This window comes from Oncorhynchus nerka, linkage group LG9a, assembly GCF_034236695.1.
Source record: "Oncorhynchus nerka isolate Pitt River linkage group LG9a, Oner_Uvic_2.0, whole genome shotgun sequence".
NCBI classification, from domain to species: Eukaryota; Metazoa; Chordata; class Actinopteri; order Salmoniformes; family Salmonidae; genus Oncorhynchus; species Oncorhynchus nerka.
In genome coordinates, this window is record NC_088404.1 from 20,772,182 (window position 1) to 20,792,342 (window position 20,161).

At 42.3% G+C, this 20,161-nt stretch overlaps 1 protein-coding gene across 2 annotated transcripts in view; it reads left to right on the plus strand.

Moving 5' to 3' along the window:
• Positions 1-306: 306 nt before the first annotated feature.
• mical2b (microtubule associated monooxygenase, calponin and LIM domain containing 2b) overlaps positions 307-20,161 on the plus strand; it is a 143,761-nt gene continuing 123,906 nt past the window's right edge. For both annotated transcript variants that reach the window (XM_065022404.1, XM_065022405.1), the window contains exons 1-3: positions 307-519; positions 16,077-16,433; positions 19,411-19,618. In XM_065022404.1, the coding sequence (XP_064878476.1) occupies positions 16,170-16,433; positions 19,411-19,618 (472 nt within the window). In that variant the 5' untranslated portion in view covers positions 307-519; positions 16,077-16,169. The remainder of the gene's footprint in view (positions 520-16,076; positions 16,434-19,410; positions 19,619-20,161) is intronic.

Sequence of the window (20,161 nt, forward strand, 5' to 3'; positions counted from 1 at the left end):
CAGAGAAGTCGTAGCTCAGTGATGATTGACGAGTTTCACACTAGTAAGGAGTTGGAAGGGCGGTCAAGTAGATTTTACCCAGTCGTATGTAGACCGTCATTGTAAATAAGAATTTGTTCTTAACTGACTTGCCTAGTTAAATACAGGTTAAATAAAATAAAATAAAAAATTTAATTCGGTAAATACCACCTTCCCATTTGGTTTAAAATGATGCATTCATTTACGCATACGTTTCCCCCAAGTACAGATTCCCATTGGACGCTATTACACTGAAGTACCGCCTTTTAAAGATTTGTTGGGCATTATCAAATAGTCATTGGGCATTATCTACAGCTCCCATTTGAAGGCTACAACTTGAGTACATTTCAGTAGTCAACAGACAGCTAGAAGTTGGATACCTTGTTGTTAATTGCTCGGTGGACATTTGTAACGCCTGGAGGAAAGTGTTTTCTGGATAAAGCAAGGCGTCTTTATTGGGACAGCTGTCATTTTAAAGTTAGTTTCAATTCACACACAGATGTAAGTGACTGACAGCTTCTTTCTCATTTCAGCGTGAATGTAGACTACTTCTGTCCGAATAACTGGAATGTTAGCTAAAATTCCGTTGTATTCTGGTGAGCTTTTAACACTAAACAAATTGCCTGTATATTCTATTCCATTTTTAGCTCGTATTATTTCTGTTTAACGTGTGCCACTAAAATATTTATACATTTATTTAAGAGATGCTATCGGGTTCTGAATACGGTATAATCGTGTTTGGTTACACCGTCCAAGTTGAAAAACATCATGCTCCATATTTTACAACCCTGCACCGTTGGAAAGTCAAGTGTGTTTATATGGTACATATCAGATTATTTGAGACAATTTAACGACTCAAAAAGCCTTTTAGTCATCAATTTGCTTTGAAAAACGTATTCAACAGACTGTAGAAATTAATGTACGCAATTATCAAGTTGTTCACGCTGTAACCAAGGCTGTCTGTCTTGAGGGATGACTTTGGCTCTGTCTGATTTAAATACTAGTATATGATTGTTAGGGAAATGGTGGCTGGATTGGCCTACCTCCCATCAACAGATCGGAGGTGAGTGGAGCAGGTGCCTCTGGTCCTGTGACCTGTCATAGAATTCAGATGGATTTAACGAACTACACCTAAACTCAGTCAGAAAGAAGTTAGTGACTTTGTCCCTTTCAGGTCATTATGAGCCGTTTGTGTTCATTCATGTGAATGCACATTTTGCAAGGGTGTTCAATTTGGGTGAGGGTTCAGTTCAGCAATGTACAGGTAACTGCCAAAATAAACACCAACTTAGTGTCTTAATAGGGCCTGGGCCACCACGAGCCAGAACTGCTTCAATGCACCTTGGCATAGATTCTACAAGTGTCTGGAACTCTATTGGTGGGATGTGATACCTTTTTCTTCCAAGCTAAACTCCATAATTTGATGTTTTGTTGATGTGGTGGAAAACGCTGTCTCGGGTGCCACTCCTGAATCTCCCATATGTTTTCAATTGGGTTGAGATCTGGTAACTGAGATGGCCTTGGCATATGGTTTACATAATTTATCATGCTCATCAAACCATTCAGTGACCACTCGTGCCCTGTGGATGGAGGCATTGGCATCCTATGGGGGCATTGCCATGGTAGCCAAAATGATGGCCTGCCCAACATTTTTGTACATGATCAAATTTTATTTGTCACATACACATGGTTAGCAATGTTAATGCGAGTGTAGCGAAATGCTTGTGCGTCTAGTTCCGACAATGCAGTAATAACCAACAAGTAATCTAACCTAACAATTCACAACAACTACCTTATACACACAAGTGTAAAGGGATCAAGAATATGTACATAAAGATATATGAATGAGTGATGATACAGAACGGCATAGGCAAGATGCAGTAGATGGTATAGAGTACAGTATATACATATAAGAGTAATGTAGGGTATGTAAACATTATATTAAGTGGCATTGTTTAAAGTGGCTAGTGATGCATCAATTCTTCCCATATTAAAGTGTCTAGAGATGAGTCAGTATGTTGGCAGCAGCCACTCAATATTAGTGATGGCTGTTTAACAGTTTGATGGCCTTGAGATAGAAGCTGTTTTTCAGTCTCTTGGACCCTGCTTTGATGAACCTGTACTGACCTCGCCTTCTGGATGATAGCTGGGTGAACAGGCAGTGGCTCGGGTGGTTGTTGTCCTTGATGATCTTTATGACCTTCCTGTGACATTGGGTGGTGTAGGTGTCCTGGAGGGCAGGTAGTTTGCCCCCGGTGATGCGTTGTGCAGACCTCACTACCCTCTGGAGAGCCTTACGGTTGTTGGTGGAGCAGTTGCTGTACCAGGCGGTGATACAGCCCAACAGGATGGGATGCTCTTGATTGCGCATCTGTAAAAGTTTGAGTGCTTTTGGTGACAAGCCAAATTTCTTCAGCCTCCTGAGGTTGAAGAGGCGCTGTTGCGCCTTCTTCACCACGCTGTCTGTTTGGGTGGACCAATTCAGTTTGTCCGTGATGTGTACGCCAAGGAACTTAGAACTTACTACCCTCTCCACTACTGTCCCGTCGATGTGGATAGGGGGGTGCTCTTTCCTGAAGTCCACGATCATCTCCTTTGTTTTGTTGACGTTGAGAATGAGGTTATTTTCCTGACACCACACTCCGAGGGCCCTCACCTCCTCCCTGTAGGCCATCTCGTCGTTGTTGGTAATCAAGCCTACCACTGTAGTGTCGTCTGCAAACTTGATGATTGAGTTGGAGGTGTGCATGGCCACGCAGTCGTGGGTGAACTGGGAGTACAGGAGAGGGCTCAGAACGCACCCTTGTGGGGCCCCAGTGTTGAGGATCAGTGGGGTGGAGATGTTGTTACCTACCCTCACCACCTGGGGGCGGTCCATCAGGAAGTCCAGTATCCAGTTGCACAGGGCGGGGTCGAGACCCAGGGTCTCAAGCTTAATGACGAGTTTGGAGGGTACTATGGTGTTAAATGCTGAGCTGTAGTCGATGAACAGCATTCTCACATAGGTATTCCTCTTGTCCAGATGGGTTAGGGCATTGTGGTTGCGATTGCGTCGTCTGTGGACTTATTGGGGCGATAAGCAAATTGGAGTGGGTATAGGGTGTCGGGTAGGGTGGAGATGATATGGTCCTTGACTAGTCTCTCAAAGCACTTCACGATGATGAAGTGAGTGTTACGGGGCAATAGTCGTTTAGTTCAGTTACCTTAGCTTTCTTGGGAACAGGAACAATGGTGGCCCTCTTGAAGCATGTGGGAACAGCAGACTGGGATAGGGATTGATTGAATATGTCCGTAAACACACCAGCCAGCTGGTCTGCGCATGCTTTGAGGACGCGGCTAGGATGCCGTCTGGGCCTGCAGCCTTGCGAGGGTTAACACGTTCAAATGTTTTACTCACGTCGGCTGCAGTGAAGGAGAGTCCGCAGGTTTTGGTAGCGGGCCGTGTCAATGGCACTGTATTGTCCTCAAAGCGAGCAATGAAGTTGTTTAGTCTGTCTGGGAGCAAGACATCCTGGTCCTCGATGGGGCTGGTTTTCTTTTTGTAATCTATGATTTGACTGGAGACTCTGCCACATACCTCTTGTGTCTGAGCCATTGAATTGCGACTCTACTTTGTCTCTATACTGACGCTTAGATTGTTTGATTGCCTTGCGGAGACAATAGCTACACTGTTTGTATTCGGTCATGTTTCCGGTCACCTTGCCCTGGTTAAAAGCAGTGGTTCGCTCTTTCAGTTTTCCGCGAATGCTGCCATCAATCCATGGTTTCTGGTTTGGGAATGTTTTAATAGTTGCTGTGGGTACGACATCGCCAATGCACTTGCTAATTTACTCGCTCACCATAAGCCTGATCGGATGTTAAGCGCTTCATCAACTCAGGAACCACACCTGTGTGGAAACACTTGCTTTCAATGTACTTTGTATCGCTCATCTACGCAAGTGTTCCCATTATTTTGTAAAATATCTGTATATTGGTCTTGTCAGAACTGAAAAGCCCCTTTCAAAACATGCGTTCTGTAAACGACCACTAGAAAAAAACAATTGGCACAACGAGCTTAAAGGTGCCATATGCAGAAATGGCTGTCAATTCCAAGATGCTAAAATTTGGCTAGTTTGACAAAACAAGCAGTGAGAACGTTTCTTTAACCAAAAATATTGTATTTTCAGCTGAAGCTGGTGAACAAAAGTAAGATGCAAAAACAATGTTTAAGAACAGAAAGCATAGAAATTAAACAGATCTACCACTTAGACTTGCTTTCAATGTGAATGACAAATCTGTAAATCACATTTCTATGTGAATTTGGTGGGTTGCCCAAAAAGTTGCATATTGCAGCTTTAAGTATGAGTGAGAGGTCGTTAGACAAATCCCTACCAAATGGTTATTTTCCTCGGACTATTACTAACTTAAAGGTGTGTTGATACATCTTTGCACTACTTATTCATTTTATAGAGGCTAGAATTGAAAGTGTGAAACAACATTATATGAATGTATTTGTCACATTTGGGTTAAGATTTCCTGGGAACGTGGCTGTTTAAAAAAAAAAAAAAAAAAAACCTGGCTCTGGCTGCACCAATATGCCCCATGTTTACCAAGTCCCTGGCTGTCGTTCCTGTCAACGTGACTTTAATCCTAAACCCTCTCAATGGCCAAAGCATGTTTCTATAAGGACCTCAATCCCATTGTTATGGTCGTGATGTTAATCTTTTAGCTTTTGATGTGAGCTTTTCATCATCTCGCCCTTGTTGCCCATGTAAAAAACAGTTACCCGAGCTCTGTCACTACTAGAGTAAGTCGGAGTTATAAGGTCTGGGCCTGCATATCAGCCCAGAGGCAGGACAAAAATACATCAGGAGCTCGTGGAGTCACTCACGAACCGGATAGGTTTCCGTCAGATGATTTGAGGCCAATCTATTCTCTGTGAAGTTTGACTGAGACAGAAGCATGTGAGCGGGAGACAGACTTTTCCTTTTATACTGTTATCACTGTGATTGCTTGTGTTTTTATTGGGTGACTTTTGTAGGATTGTATTTTACAAAGCACTGCATTATGCTCTTATTACTCCAGATATGATTGGCTTCCACCCTGAGTCTATTCCCTTATCTACCTGCTTATTGACACCTGAGCTTGCAGTCTCGGTCAGGTTCTCAGTCAGTTTACACTTCTGTTACTTTGGTCTATCATTGGTATGTGTGAATACACTGCAGAGCTCTTTGATGCAGTTTTAATAATGCAATAGATCTACCGTTGAGGTAATTGATGTTTGTTGAAATATGTATATATTGTGGTGTGTTGAAGGTACAGTGATGGTGAAGTTTTGGCATGTGGTCAAGTAGAAAAGGAAATATAAGGAATAACTGGGCAAATGCCAAAGTTGGTAACCGAATAACACTGAGGTATATTCTACTGTCATTCTGTTACCGAACTTTGCATCTGCACAGTTTTTCCAGTAAATGTTTTTATTTAATTTACTGTGTAAATTGTTCAAAGTAGTCATTGTGCATAGTTGTATGGTTTATTAAATTTTGATAGATTTTCCCCATTTAAGAAAAAAATCTGAGTCTCAGCCTAATTTCGTTACTGTGGAATTGCCATTATCTGAAAGCAAGAATTCCTTCCTGGATGTCTTTGCACTGTGCAGTAATTACCAGTATAATTGGTCCTTCTCTACCAGCCCTCGCATTATTTCTCCCCTCACATTTCATTTTCCACCCTAGCGGTTGGTAGCAGTCTTAAGCACCTGTTAACGCTTTGCCTTATTACATGAATGTGTGTCTATTACAGTAAAAGTACATTTTATACTCGAGACCCGAAAATGTGGTCGGAGGCTTCGTATGGAAGGTATGACGCAATTGCGACGCTCTCGAGGGCAAATTGAGCTCCGCATTGCTCAAACTTTGTAAAAATGCGGAGGACTAAGTGTAGCTCTGCATTGACATGTTTCGTTGACTGTAGGTGGGGGCGGAAGGTCCTATATAAACTCACTTCCTTCACAACAGATGCAGATGTGGTATTGACCATGTCGTCTTTAAGCCAAGGGAATAGCAAGTATGTGATTGCTGGATCGCTAGTTTATAGCTTATCCTGCCAAGGATGGGTGTGGGGGTTTATCTGGTTTGATGTGCATAGATTTGGTCTCTCGATGGTACCCCAGAGATGTCATTACGGCCTGTGTGGTAATGGCATGACCGACATACCCCCGGTCATTAAGGCTAACATATGAAACCGTCCATTGGGCAGACAGACTGGAGTTCATGTCAAGTAGGACGTTTTATATGATGTGGAATCTGTAGTAAATGCTAATAAACTAGGAGTATGACTATATTGAATCTAAGTTTGAATGTTATTTGACTTCATAGATATGACTGGAATGCTCTTTTTCAAGTTAGCTTATGTCCCTTTCCTGACTGGAGGAAAGGAACAACTGACCTGACTGATATAATTATATTTCATAAAGGGCATTCTCTCTTTGTTCTTACTCCATTACAAATTCTCCTGTCTATCCTGCAGCAGGTCCATATTTCATATCTCTGACATTCCTCCAGGGGATGTTTCCTGCCTGGGCGGAAACTGAGTGTGCTGGAGTTACTTAGCATCATATTAAAACCTGCATGTCACCAGCCAACCACTTTGAATTCCCTTTCACCATACCACCACTCTGACACGCCTAAATGCTTTGTGTGAGACTTGGGATTTTCCCCACGGAAGTAGAATGTTCTATGAGCTCTAGACTGTATTATGAAATTCCCATTGCCTGTACTGTAAAGAGATCGGTTTAAACAGGTTGTAGTGGTCTTGGGAGAAGTCTCTTTGCTTGGTGCTCAGAGCCAGTGAGCCATGTCTTTTGAAGTGTTTTTCCCAAGGTGTCCCTGGCTCAGTCTCTGGCCAGGTACTTGTCGGCTCTTATTTATTTGGTAGATAAAAATGCAACAATTTCATTGACTTTACTGAGTTACAGTCCATACAAGGAAATCAGTCAATTGAAATAAATTCATTAGGCCCTAATCTACAGATTTAACACGACGGAATACAGATATGCATCTTGGTCAGAGATACCTTTTCAAAAAAACAAGTGTCAGAAAACCAGCCCGTATCTGGTGTGAACACTTCTTCTCATGCAGCTCGACACATCTCCTTCGCATAGTGTTGATCAGGCTGTTGATTGTGGAATGTTGTCCCACTCTTCTTCAATAGATGTGCAAAGTTGCTGGATATTGGCGGGAACTGGAACTCTGTCGATCCAGAGCATCCCAAACATGCTCAATAGGTCTGAGTATGCAGGCCATGGAATAACTGGGACATTTTCAGCTTCCTGGAATTGTCCGCAGATCCTTGTGACATGGGCCGTGCATTATGCGGAAACATGAGGTGATGGCAGCGGATAAATGGCACGACAATGGGCCTCAGGATCTCCTCATGGTGTCTCTGTGCATTCAAATTAAAATGCAATGGTGTTCATTGTCCATAGCTTAAGCCTGCCCATACCATAACCCCACCGCCGCCATGGGGAACTCTGTTCACAACATTGACATCAGCAAACCGGTCGCTCACACGACGCCATCCGTGGTCTGTGGTTGTGTGGCCGGTTGGATGTACTGCCAAATTCTCTAAATCGACGTTGAAAGTGGCGTATGGTAGAGAAATTAACATTAAATTATCTGGCAACAGCTCTGGTGGACATTCCTGCAGTCAGCATATCAATTAAACACTCCCTCAACTTGAGACATTGACACAACCACACATTTAAAAGTGGCCTTTTGTCCACTGCACAAGGTGCACCTGTGTAATGATCATGCTGTTTAATCAGATTCTTGATATGCCACACCTGTCAGGTGGATGGATTATCTCTTGCAAAGGAGAAATGCTCACTAACGGATGTAAATACATTTTGTGCGTTTGGAACATTTATGCTATTTTTTTATATTTTTTATTTCAGCTCATGAAACATGGGACCAACAGTTTACGTGTGTTTTAAAAAATGTTTTTTTATATATTTTTGTTCAATGTGTGTGTGCCATTTTAGTCATGCGCGCATACATTTTAAGTAAGGGTTGTCCTGGGAATCAAACCCATTATCCTGCCTTGTGAGCACCATGCTCTAGCAACTGAGCTACAGAGGAGAGAGGACCACCTAATTTTGATTCCTGTCTCACTGAGATGGCATGACTTCTCTCCTTCTCTCATACTGTTCTCTTGACATTACACTATGTGCTTCAGCACTCCCAGTCTACCACCACAGTACTCAGTCAGCTGGTCTGAACTAATAAAAAGCTTACTTCTATATTAAACTTATTTTCCACTACAACTGTATGCAAATGCTCACGGATTTTTATCTGAAATATTTAGCATTGTCAATGGCCTTGTATCTAACGTCCAATTTTTAAACTCAAGTTCAAAAAAAAGTATTTGTTTGAGGTAATGTCATGCAGTATATGAAATTGTCAGAATAACAAACCTTTATCAGTGATCAAACACACTTCCTTAAAAGGTCTCTTAAGCAAGAGCATATGTTGAAATTCACAGCCTTACTTTTATCATATGCTGACAGAGGATACATGAACAGAACACTTTCCTTGTCCCAAATTGCCCTGGCTACTCCAACTCTCAGTTGAGGTAAAGGATGATAACAGATTTGAAAAGCAGGATGATTTTTAACGTTAAGTTATAGCCTGGCTGTTGCAAAAACCAACCCCTATCTAGCTGCTGTAACCATGTCTTGTCTGTGCTTTGACAGACATTATACTCCTTGGTTAGCTCTACCTGTATACCAGTGGAGGCTACTGATGGGAGGAAATCTCATAGTAATGGCTGGAAGGGAGTCAATGGAATGGTATCAACCACATGTTTGACTCGATTGACTCTTCCAGTCATTTATTATGAGCTGTCCTCCGCTCAGCAGCCCCCACTGCTGAATGCCCTTTCCTTACCTCAGGCTATGTCCAGGTAACCTACAGTGCCTTCAGAAAGTATTCATACCCATTGACTTACAATCGATTTTGTGTTATAGCATGAATAAAAACAGTTGTCACCCTTCTACACTACCATATAATGACACAGAACATGTTTTTAGACAATTTTGCAATTAAATTGAATACAGATCTCATTTACATAAGTATTCACACCCCTGACTCAATACATGTTAGCTGTAATTGCTGCCAATGGTATTTCTGGGTAAGTCTGTTCAGAGCTTTTCCACCCCTGGATTGTGCAATGTTTGTCCATTTAAAACGTATATTTTGAAATTCTTCAAGTTATTTCTTGATCATAGATAGACAGCCGTTTTCAAGTCTTGCCATAGATTTTCAAGCAGATTTAATTCAAAAGTGACTAGGCCACCCAGGAACATTCAATGTTGTGAACTCAAGTGTATATTTGGTCTTGTATTTTAGGTTATTGTCCTGCTGAGAGGTGAATTTGTCTCCCAGTGTCTGGAAAGTAGACTGAACCAGGTTTTCCTCTATCTAGATCTTGCCTGTGCTTTGCTCTTCTGTTTTTATTTGTATCCTTAACTCCCTTGTCCTTCCCGATGACAGGCAAATTCATAACATATTGGATTTGGCCCAAACATAACACCTTTTGTATTCAGGACATAAAGCTAATTTCTTTGCCAGATTGTTTTTCAGATTCACTTTATCTTATTTCTAAATGGAGGTATGTTTTGTAATATTTGTTTTCTGTACAGGCTTCCTTTTTCATTCTGTAATTTAGGTTAGTATTGTGGAGTAATTACAATGTTGGCCTGTCCATCAGTTTTCTCCTATCACAGCCATTAAAACTGCCACAGGATTGGTGGGTCCCCCTTAGGATGGCTGAGCTAACGTAGGCTAATGCGATTAGCATGAGGTTGTAAGTAACAAGAACATTTCCCGGGACGTAGACATATCTGATATTGGCAGAAAGCTTAAATTCTTGTTAATCTAACTGCACTGTCCAATTTACAGTGAAATAAAACCATGCTATTGTTTGAGGAGAGTGCACAGTTATGAACTTAAAGTTATTAGTAAACCAATTAGGCACATTTGGGTAGTCTTTATACAACATTTTGAACAGAAATGGTTCATTGGATCAGTTTAAAACTGCACATACACTGCTGACATCTAGTGGGCAAAATTGCACCTGGCCTAAAACAATACATTATGACTCTTTTGTGTTTTCAAAGATGATGGTACAAAAAAAGTTATTTTGTATTATCTTTTATCAGATCTAATGTCTTATATTCTCCTACATTAATTTCACATTTCCATAAACTTAAGATTGTGCTGGAGAAGGCAGATATTTTACGTGTCCCCACTCGATTGTGTTCTTTTGTAGTTTCTTCCGCGTAGGTCATCGATTTTTATTGTCCAAAGATTGCACATTTGCTAGCAGAATGAAAGCAAGTGGGGGTTTATGCGTTCGCCTATGAATTCTCAGAAGCCAGCCCACCCTCTGTCCCATTTTTTTTTATCCACCTCTTCACACAAATCATGGGGATCTGGGCCTGTTCCTGAGAAAGCAGTATATCTTTTTCGTCAGACTGGATTCTGCCAGTCTGTGGTGAGTAATCGCAGTCCTTTATGTCCAGAAGTTATTTTCGGTCATAAGAGACGGTAGCGGCAACATTATGTACAAAAATAAGTAAATAAACCAACCAACTGGACATTCAAAACTGTAAAAACTTATGCTTCACAGCGTCGTGGCTGAACGACGACACGATTAACACTGTATCGGCAGGATAGAACAGCGACGTCTGGTAAGACGAGGGGCGGCGGACTATGTATTTTTGTGAATTACAGCTGGTGCACGATATCTAAGGAAGTCTCGCGCAATTGTATCTCATGAGAAACTGTAGACCACACTACCTACCTAGAGAATTATATCTGTATTTTTCGTAGCTGTTTACATACCACCACAGTCAGAGGCTGGCACTACGACAGCATTGAATGAGCTGTATTCCGCCATACGCAAACAGGAAAATGCTCATCCAGAGGCGGCACTCCTAGTAGCCAGGGATTCTGGACCACCTTTACTCCACACACAGAGACTCATACAAAGCTCGCACTCCATTTGGCAAATCTGGCCATAATTCTGTCCTCCTGATTCCTGCTTACAAGCTAAAATTAAAGCAGGAAGCACCAGTGACTTGATCAATAAAAAAAAGTGGTCAGATGAAGCAGATGCTAAGCTACAGGACTGTTTTGTTAGCACAGAAGGAATATGTTCCGGGATTCCTCCAATGCTATGCCCTCCGAACCATCAAACAGTGGAAGCGTCAGTACAGGACTAACATCAAATAATGTGTGGCAGGACTTGCAAACCATTAGACTACATAGGGATCACAGCCGAGAGCTGCCCAGTGACACAAGCCTTCCCAGACGAGCTAAACTACTTCTTTGCTCGCTTCAAGGCAAATAACACTGAAACATGCATGAGAGCACCAGCAGTTCCGGACGACTGTGTGATCATGCTCTCCGTAGCCGACGTAAGACCTTTTAAACAGGTCAACATACACAAGGCTGCGGTGCCAGACGGATTACCAGGACGTGTGCTCCGGGCATGTGCGGACCAACTGGCAGTTGTCTTCACTGACATTTTCAACATGTCCCTGACTGAGTCTGTAATACCAACATGTTTCAAGCAGACCACCATAGTCCCTGTGCCCAAGAACACTAAGGCAACCTGCCTAAATGAACACAGACCCGTAGCACTCACATCCGTAGTGCTACATGAAGTGAAGTGCTTTGTAAGGTTGGTAATGGCTCACATCAACACCATTATCACAAACACTAGACCCACTCCAATTTGCATACCGCCCAAACAGATCCATAGATGATGCAATCTCTATTGCACTCCACACTGCCCTTTCCCACCTGGACAAAAGGAACACCTTTGTGAGAATGCTATTCATTGACTTCAGCTCAGCGTTCAACACCATAGTACCCTCAAAGCTCATCACTAAGCTGTGTACCCTGGGACTAAACACCTCCCTCTGCAACTGGATCCTGGACTACTTGACGGGCTGCCCCCGGGTGGTAAGGGTAGGTAACAACACATCCGCCACGCTGATCCTCAACCAGGGGGCCTCGGGTGCGTGCTAAGTCCCCTCCTGTACTCCATGTTCACTCATGACTGCACAACACCATCAAGTTTGCCGATGACACAACAGTGGTAGGCCTGATCAACGATGAGACAGCCTATAGGGAGCAGGTCAGAGACCTGGCCGTGTGGTGCCAGGACAACAACCTCTCCCTCGATGCGATCAAGACAAAGGAGATGATTGTGGACTACAGGAAAAAGAGGGCCGAGCATGCCACCATTCTTATCGACAAGGCTGCAGTGGAGTAGGTTGTGCTTCAAGTTATTGGTGTCCACATCACCAACAAACTAACATGGTCCAAACACCAAGACAGTCGTGAAGCAGGCACGACAAAACCTATTGAGACTGAAAACATTTGGCATGGATCCTTAGATCCTCAAAAGGTTCTACAGCTGCACTATCGAGAGCACTGGTTGCATCCCTGCCTAGTATGGCAACCGCTCGGCCTCTAACCGCAAGGCACTACAGAGGGTAGTGCGTACGGCCCAGTGCATCACAGGGGCCAAGCTTCCTGCCATCCAGGACCGCTTATACCATGCGGTGTCAGAGGAAGGCCCTAAAAATTGTAACACTCCAGCCACCCAAGTCATAGATTGTTCTCTCTGCTACCACATGGCAAGCGGTACCGGAGCGCCAAGTCTAGGTCCAAGAGGCTTCTAAACAGCTTCTACCGTTAACCCCCCCCCCCAAGCCATAAGACTCAGGAACACCTAATCAAATGGCTACCTAGACTATTTACATTGCCCCCTCTCTCTTTTTACACTGCTGCTACTCTGTTATCATCTATGCATAGTCACTTTAACTCTACCTACATGTACTTATTACCTCAGCTAACCGGTCCCCCTGAACATTGACGCTGTACCGGTTGACGCTGTACCAACCCCCCGTATATAGTCTCGCTATTGTCATTTTACTGCTGCTCTTTAATTACTTGTTACTTTTATTTCTGATCTGCATTTTTTTTAAACTACGTTGTTGGTTAGGTATTCGTGAGGTCTACCTGTTGTATTCTGCGCATGTGACTAATACCATTTGAAAATTATTTTTTTATCAAGAATATGCATATCCTTGCTTCAGGTCCAGAGCTACAGGCAGCTAGATTTGGGTATGTCATTTTAGGTGAACATTTGAAAATGGTCCTTGAGGTTAACTCTAACTTTTTTTTTTAAGTCACCATGGGCCTCATGGTGAGATCCCTGCTTGGTTTCCTTCCTCTCCCCCAACTGGGTTAAGAAGGACGCCTGTATCTTTGTAGTGACTGAGTGTATTGATACACCATCCATTGTGTAATTAATAACTTCACCATGCTCAAAGGGATATTCAGTGTCTGCTTTTTTTATACCCATTTATCAATATGTGACCATTGCGAGGCATTGGAAAACCTACCTGGTCTTTGTTTGAATCTGTTTGAAATTCACTGCTCGATTTAGGGTCCTTACAATTATCTGTATGTGTGGGAAACAGAGATGAGGTAGTTATTTAAAAAAAAAACATGTTAAGCACTATTGCGCGCACGCGCACACAGTGAATCCATGCAACTTATTTTGTGTCACTGGCCTACACAGAATACCACCATCTCAATTTAATCAATTTTAAATTTAGGCTGTAACCGAGCAAAATATGGAAAAAGTCAAGAGGTGTGATTACTTTCTGAAAGTACTATACATGGACACAGCCGCTAACATGGTTGTTGTGTACCTAGCTGTTGGCTTTTGATGAGAATTCCCCCCCCCCCCCCTCAACAAACTCATGTCTTGTTCTAGTTTTTTCTACTCAAAACTGTTTTTACAAATAGAGGCAGATTGTGAGTGTGATATAATGCCAGACTCTCCCTGTGCAATTTCCCACAGTGCTTCAACCGGTTAAATATAGATTAGGCCGTGAACTATCCCATACCACTCTGACTCCCTGGAATTGTTTGTGTTACTGTGTGTATTCAACCCCCCCAGAGGAGGCAAAGTTGAAATGTGTGAGAATTCCCAATCAAGCCTTGTAGTTAGATTTTATTTATCTTTTGACTGAGCTAAAACGTCCCATGAGTGGTTCATTCCGGACAGAGAGAAGAGCCGTGTAGCTTGGAGAAGAGCAGCATCTGAATTTCAGTTCCAGAGCCTTTGCTAGATGAGATGTTGCGATCTGCCAAACGTGATTTGGTATGAGAGATGTGACACCACCTCTGGTCCACTAAAAGCGGTGGGGAAAAGAGGCCAGACTTCTCACTTGTTCGGGTTGCGCGCTCCTGCAGTCTGCACAGCCGTTCAACTGATCCAAATATCAAAGGGCATCATGTTTCAGACCTCATGGAAACTGCAGTCTCCCCTACTTTAGAACTTTGATGGTTCCTTTAACACATCCAGATTTACATTTCAATTGACATGACCGGCAGAGTCATTGAGTGGACGTATTATACATTGAATAACAACATTGATTTCCTTGGATACATCATGAGCACATGCTCCTACAATATGCTGCTTGAAATTGGTGGTATGCTTACTTGAAGAGGATGAATTACTGAATGATGACTAGTTGAATGGCGTAGCTTGTTCTGTTATTTGGGCAGGTAATGGGGGAGACTGCAGATGGAGGCAGTGAAATGTGTGTACACTAACATTCAAACGTTTGGTGTCACTTAGAAATGTCCTTTTTTCTTGTCCTTTTAAAATAACATCAAATTGATCATAAATACAGTGTAGACATTGTTAATGTTGTAAATGACTTGTAGCTGGAAAGGGCTGATTTTTATTTATTTTATGGAATATCTACACTAGGCGTACAGAAGCCCATTATCAGCAACCATCAAATCTGTGTTTCAATGTCACGTTGTGTTAGCTAATCCAAGTTTATAATTTTAAGTCTAATTGTTCATTAGAAATCCCTTTTGTAATCATGTTAGCACAGCTGAAAACTGTTTTCTTGATTTAAAGAAGCAATAAAACTGGCCTTTAAACTAGTTGAGTATCCCGAGCATCAATGGGTTCGATTACAGGCTCAAAATGGCCAGAAACAAAGTACTTTCTTCTGGAATTCGTCAGTCTGTTCTTGTTCTGAGAAATGAAGGCTATTCCATGCGAGAAACTGAAGATCTCGTACAATGCTGTGAACTACTCCCTTCACAGAACAGAGCAAACTGGCTCTAACCAGAATAGAAAGAGTGGGAGGCCCCGGTGCACAACTGAGCAAAAGTACATTAGTGTCTAGTTTGAGAAACGGATGCCTCAAGTCCTCAACTGGCAGCTTCATTAAATTGTACCTGCAAAACACCCATCTCAATGTCAACAGTGACGAGGCGATTCCGGGATGCTGGCCTTCTAGGCAGAGTTGCAAAGAAAAGCCAGATCACAGACTGGCCAATAAAAATAAAAGATTAAGATGGGCCAAAGAACAGACACTGGAAAGAGGAACTCTGGCTAGAAGGCCAGCATCCCAGAGTCGCCTGTTGATGTTGGGACTGGTATTTTGTGGGTACTATTTAATGAAGCTGCCATTTGAGGACTTGTGAGGTGCCTGTTTAATGGGCCTTGTCATGACAGCTCTGAAACATCTCCAGCTATGCAAATTAAGGATATTTATGATGTTTTATGCAACAGCATCCTCCGTGCTTTAAACAGGATGTACTATTTCAACTTCAGTTTCGCTGTGACTGGTCAGTGGAAATGTGGGTTCACACTGAGAATCTTATATGAAGGAGTACATGTTGTATTGTGTCTTGAGAACATGCTAGAGATATTACATACATTTTAATGTGACATCTTGTTTATATTGTTTTTAAATGTCCAGTAACATAATCAAGATACAGGGTGCAAATTATTCTTGTGGACTTTTTAAGAAAAGTAATTTGTCGTGTTTTATTAAGCGTGCTATTAATTACCATGTAACATTATTACTGGGGAGACCATATCACAGAGCAAATGTCTAGATTACTTTTGTCGATAGTCTGAGTGTGGAGTGAAGCTGTAATAAAATCAAATGCAATTTTCCTTTCCAGAACCCGCTGAGATGGCAGTTGTCATAGTCTAACTAAGCCTGTCAGGGCTGGGGCCGGAGTGAGGGACTGCCCAGACAGTCTCCAAAACGGAAGATGTGTGAAACAGAGGATGAGAGGAGTGCTCAGGCCAGGCAGCTCTTTGAGAACTTTGTCCAGGCGTCCACATGTAAGGGCACTATGCAGGCCTTTAGTATCTTATGCAGGCAGATGGATCTGGACCCGCTGGACTACAGGAACTTCTACAGCAACCTCAAAGCCACGGTCACCAACTGGAAGGCCAAGGCCCTCTGGACCAAACTGGACAAGAGAGCCGGCCACAAGGAGTACAAGAAAGCCCAAGCCTGTGAGGGCACAAGGGTAAGAAATCACCGAAGCTTTTACATAGTGGAGGCTGCTGAGGGGAGGATGCCTCATAATAATGTCTGGAATGGTACAATGGAATGGTATTCCGCTCCAGGCATTACCACGAGCCCGTCCTTCCCAATTAAGGTACCACCAACCTGTGCTTTCACAGTAACGCTGACTCAGGCGCCGCTCCAGAATCTCCCATAAGTGTTCAATTGTGGGTAGGGGTAAAAGTGACTAAGCAATCAGGATATACTGTATAATAAGCAGTAGCAGCAGCGTGCGTGCATGTGTGCAGTGTCAATATTTGTATGTTGGATTGTCAGTGTAGAGTCTAGTGAGTGTGCAAGGGAGTCAGTGCAAAACAATTAAAATAAACAGTGGGTCAATGTAAATGAGTGCATAGCCATGGTAGCCAAAATAATGGCCTGCCCAGCATTTTTATACATAAGCATGATGAGATGTTATTTGTGTAATTAACATCGGCACCACCGCTGTGTGGAAGCAGCTGCTTTCAGTATAATTTGTTTCCCTCATGTACTCAAGTGTTTCCATTATTTTGGCAGTTACCTGTGGAAGCCTAAAATGAATGAACCCTATATTTGCCTTTGGACAGACCTTCCACATTGGGATTGATTATATACATTATATTATCTATGCTAATGTCCCATATCTGCATAAGGAATGATTCATAGCTGGTTGGTTTTTGATTTATAACTTCCCTGTGTCAGATGTAGCGAAGAGTCTGGTCACAGTCTGACAGAATAGGCTACTTTTTGTCAAATTCTTTACTACTCTGAGCCAGACTACAGTTTTTATTTTAATTTAATGAAATTGAAGCCCTGTGACATCAATTCACATTCACTCAACTCTTAATAGTTTACAACTTGAAAGTTAAGTTCTTACTTATAAAATGTTGGTCAAAAATGAGTATTTGTAATGATTCCTTATTAGTTCCTGCCAAGGCAGCAGCTACTCTTCCTGGTGTCCAGCAAAATTAAGGTAGTTATTCAAAAGAGGTTAAGGTACTATTTACAGTATGTTAAAGTACTAGTTGTACAGTAGGTTCATAATGTGACTTCTATTTCATGGTAATGTTATGCTGCACGACCAACTGTTGCTGTGTATTTCTTATACTGTTTTGAGATTATATCCCTACACACCCAGCTGGTAGCCGCTTCTTATTGGAGCAGTATGGAGAACAGCTACACTGCACACGTCCACAGGATCATGTCAAACAAGGAAAGCATGATTTACCTCACATATGAAACAAATTCTTTGACAGTGCAAAATCAGCAAATCCATTACGTCAGAATGGAGTTGATAATGCAGGCTGTTATAAAAATATAATTTCTGCCCATTTTAGTTGTACGTGTTCTTGAATGTTTAGCGTAGTGTTTGAATGACTTAATTCTCAGAGGAAAATATTGGAGGTCCTAAGGGAAGGATGCTGGAGTTAGATAGGCCTAGATAGGTTTTGTGTCTGAAAGTGATGAAATATCACCATATGTTTACATTGTACAGATGTTAACAAAACATGTTCATTATGAAACTAAGCCTGGTCTTTTGTGAAATCCCTCATCTGGGCATCGTGTCTGAACCTGAATGGCACTGGATACACCTCTGTATGGAAGCACCAGTTTCTCACAGCTGCAGTGTAGACAAAATAGACTTCTAAGTAAACAAGGAAACGTGTATTTTGCCAGACCTTTAAAAACACTGCTGTCTCATGTGGGTAAACACCTGAGTATCGGCGCTGCCAGACTTGCAGGACTTAACTCATCATCCTTATTGTTGTGTCCAGTAAAAGTGACACAATCGGGGTTTTTTTCCCCCTTGACCTCTTATGGTGCGATGTGTGTAGGGTTCATGACAAGCTCTGGAAACGGTACACAACAACGTGAGCGCTGACTCCAGCATTCTCTAAGAATAGCCCAAAACCCACAGCTCCACACAGAGCCAAATAACACTATCGTTTCCATATCCCAGTGACAATCATTCACCTTATACAGAGCCACATTAGGACCAATTAATTCCTTTCATTCCAACAGTTCATTGTCACCTTTGTTTGGTCTAAATGGGCTTTAATTCTGTTGAATACTATGCATGCTGAGATTTTGCAAGCTGTGTAGTTGAAATACCACAGGTCAAGTCTCTAGTAATAACAACCTCATGAATGGCACGGGAGGACTTAGTTTGACTGGAATCAGCTGACCCCTTTCAGCAACGCTGGTTGTCTGGTGAGACAAATCCCCCATAATGCAAAGCAGACATCCATGCACCATGTCCAAGTGCGGTCAGTCAAACCCACCACACTCGGGCCCGGACTGGCCTAGTAACCTTCAAATACCTGACACTCAGATGTTTGAGTCACAACCAATACAACTCTAAACACACATTGTGGTTTGTGGCGTCATTCTGTTACCAAACTTTTGAATCTTCAAGAACAGTGAAGTAAATGTGGTTTGTAATATTTCCTGTGGAATTTGTTAGTCGTCCTTGTGCATAGTGTTATATGGTCTATTTAACTTTGCAATCATTGGTTTTTGATTTTGCGTACTCAGATTTTTCACTTTAATAATGTATCCGCATCCTTCTGTTATGGTGGAGTTGCCCACATGACAAGCCAACAACTACGGCAGAGGATAAGGTCATCTCAATGCTCTGTCAGAGGGCAGTGGATCACACCAGTGAAATGACTGAAGTGGTTCTGTTTTATTGTAGAATATGAAACCTGATTCATAACTGGGACCTATATGCTGTATTGGTATGTTCTCCTTATGAGGCCTTGTTTTAATCTTTTGATGATTAATATCAGAGGTTGCAATACAATAGAACTAATGTTGAGGTTTTATGTAGCTAATAGCATTTTCTGTAATCTCACCTAATTTCACCTCCTGCAACAGTTTGTTGATCATGTGAGAATGTTTTTCCTGGTTTTAATTACAGTTTGTATTGTACACTGATGACGAAGTCTCTCTCTCTCAAGTGTCTGATCATCGGAGGGGGCCCCTGTGGTCTGCGTACGGCCATTGAGCTGGCTCTGCTGGGGGCCAAGGTGGTGGTGATAGAGAAGAGGGACACCTTCTCCAGGAACAACGTGCTGCATCTGTGGCCCTACACCATCCATGACCTCAGGGGCCTCGGGGCCAAGAAGTTCTACGGCAAATTCTGTGCTGGAGCCATAGACCACATCAGTAAGTATTGTACTGCTAATATCATTCTTCATCTCATAGGAAATGATGTTAAGTAATGTTATTCTTCCTTGTTTTGGTGTTCTGCTGGGGAAAACTGATGGAAGTTGAATGTGGCTGAAATATTTATCAGATGGTAACATTGTTACATGATCTCTTCCTCACTCACTCCACGTTCTACAGTTGGATTTCTTTTTAAATATATATCTGGCTTGCACTGCTAAGAAATCTGACGTGCGTGTGTGAGCTTTATCTCCCTGCAACTGCCGTGCCTTAGATAACAACATGCAAAGTGGAGGAGCCCATAAATGCAAATGCTGTGTGTTTCAAAACCACTGCTGAGACAAACTGGCCTTCTGGTGTCATTTATCGGAACATTTGGCAACTGGGTGAAATATCCCCCCCCACGGAAATGTTTCTATAGAGATGTCCATCTTGTTTCTATGATGCTTATTCTATCCCCATGTATGATATGCTGCCTTTCCTGACCCTCTGCTTTAGTAACATAGTCCTAAATACTCGCTGATATGGACAATGTTTCTCAGG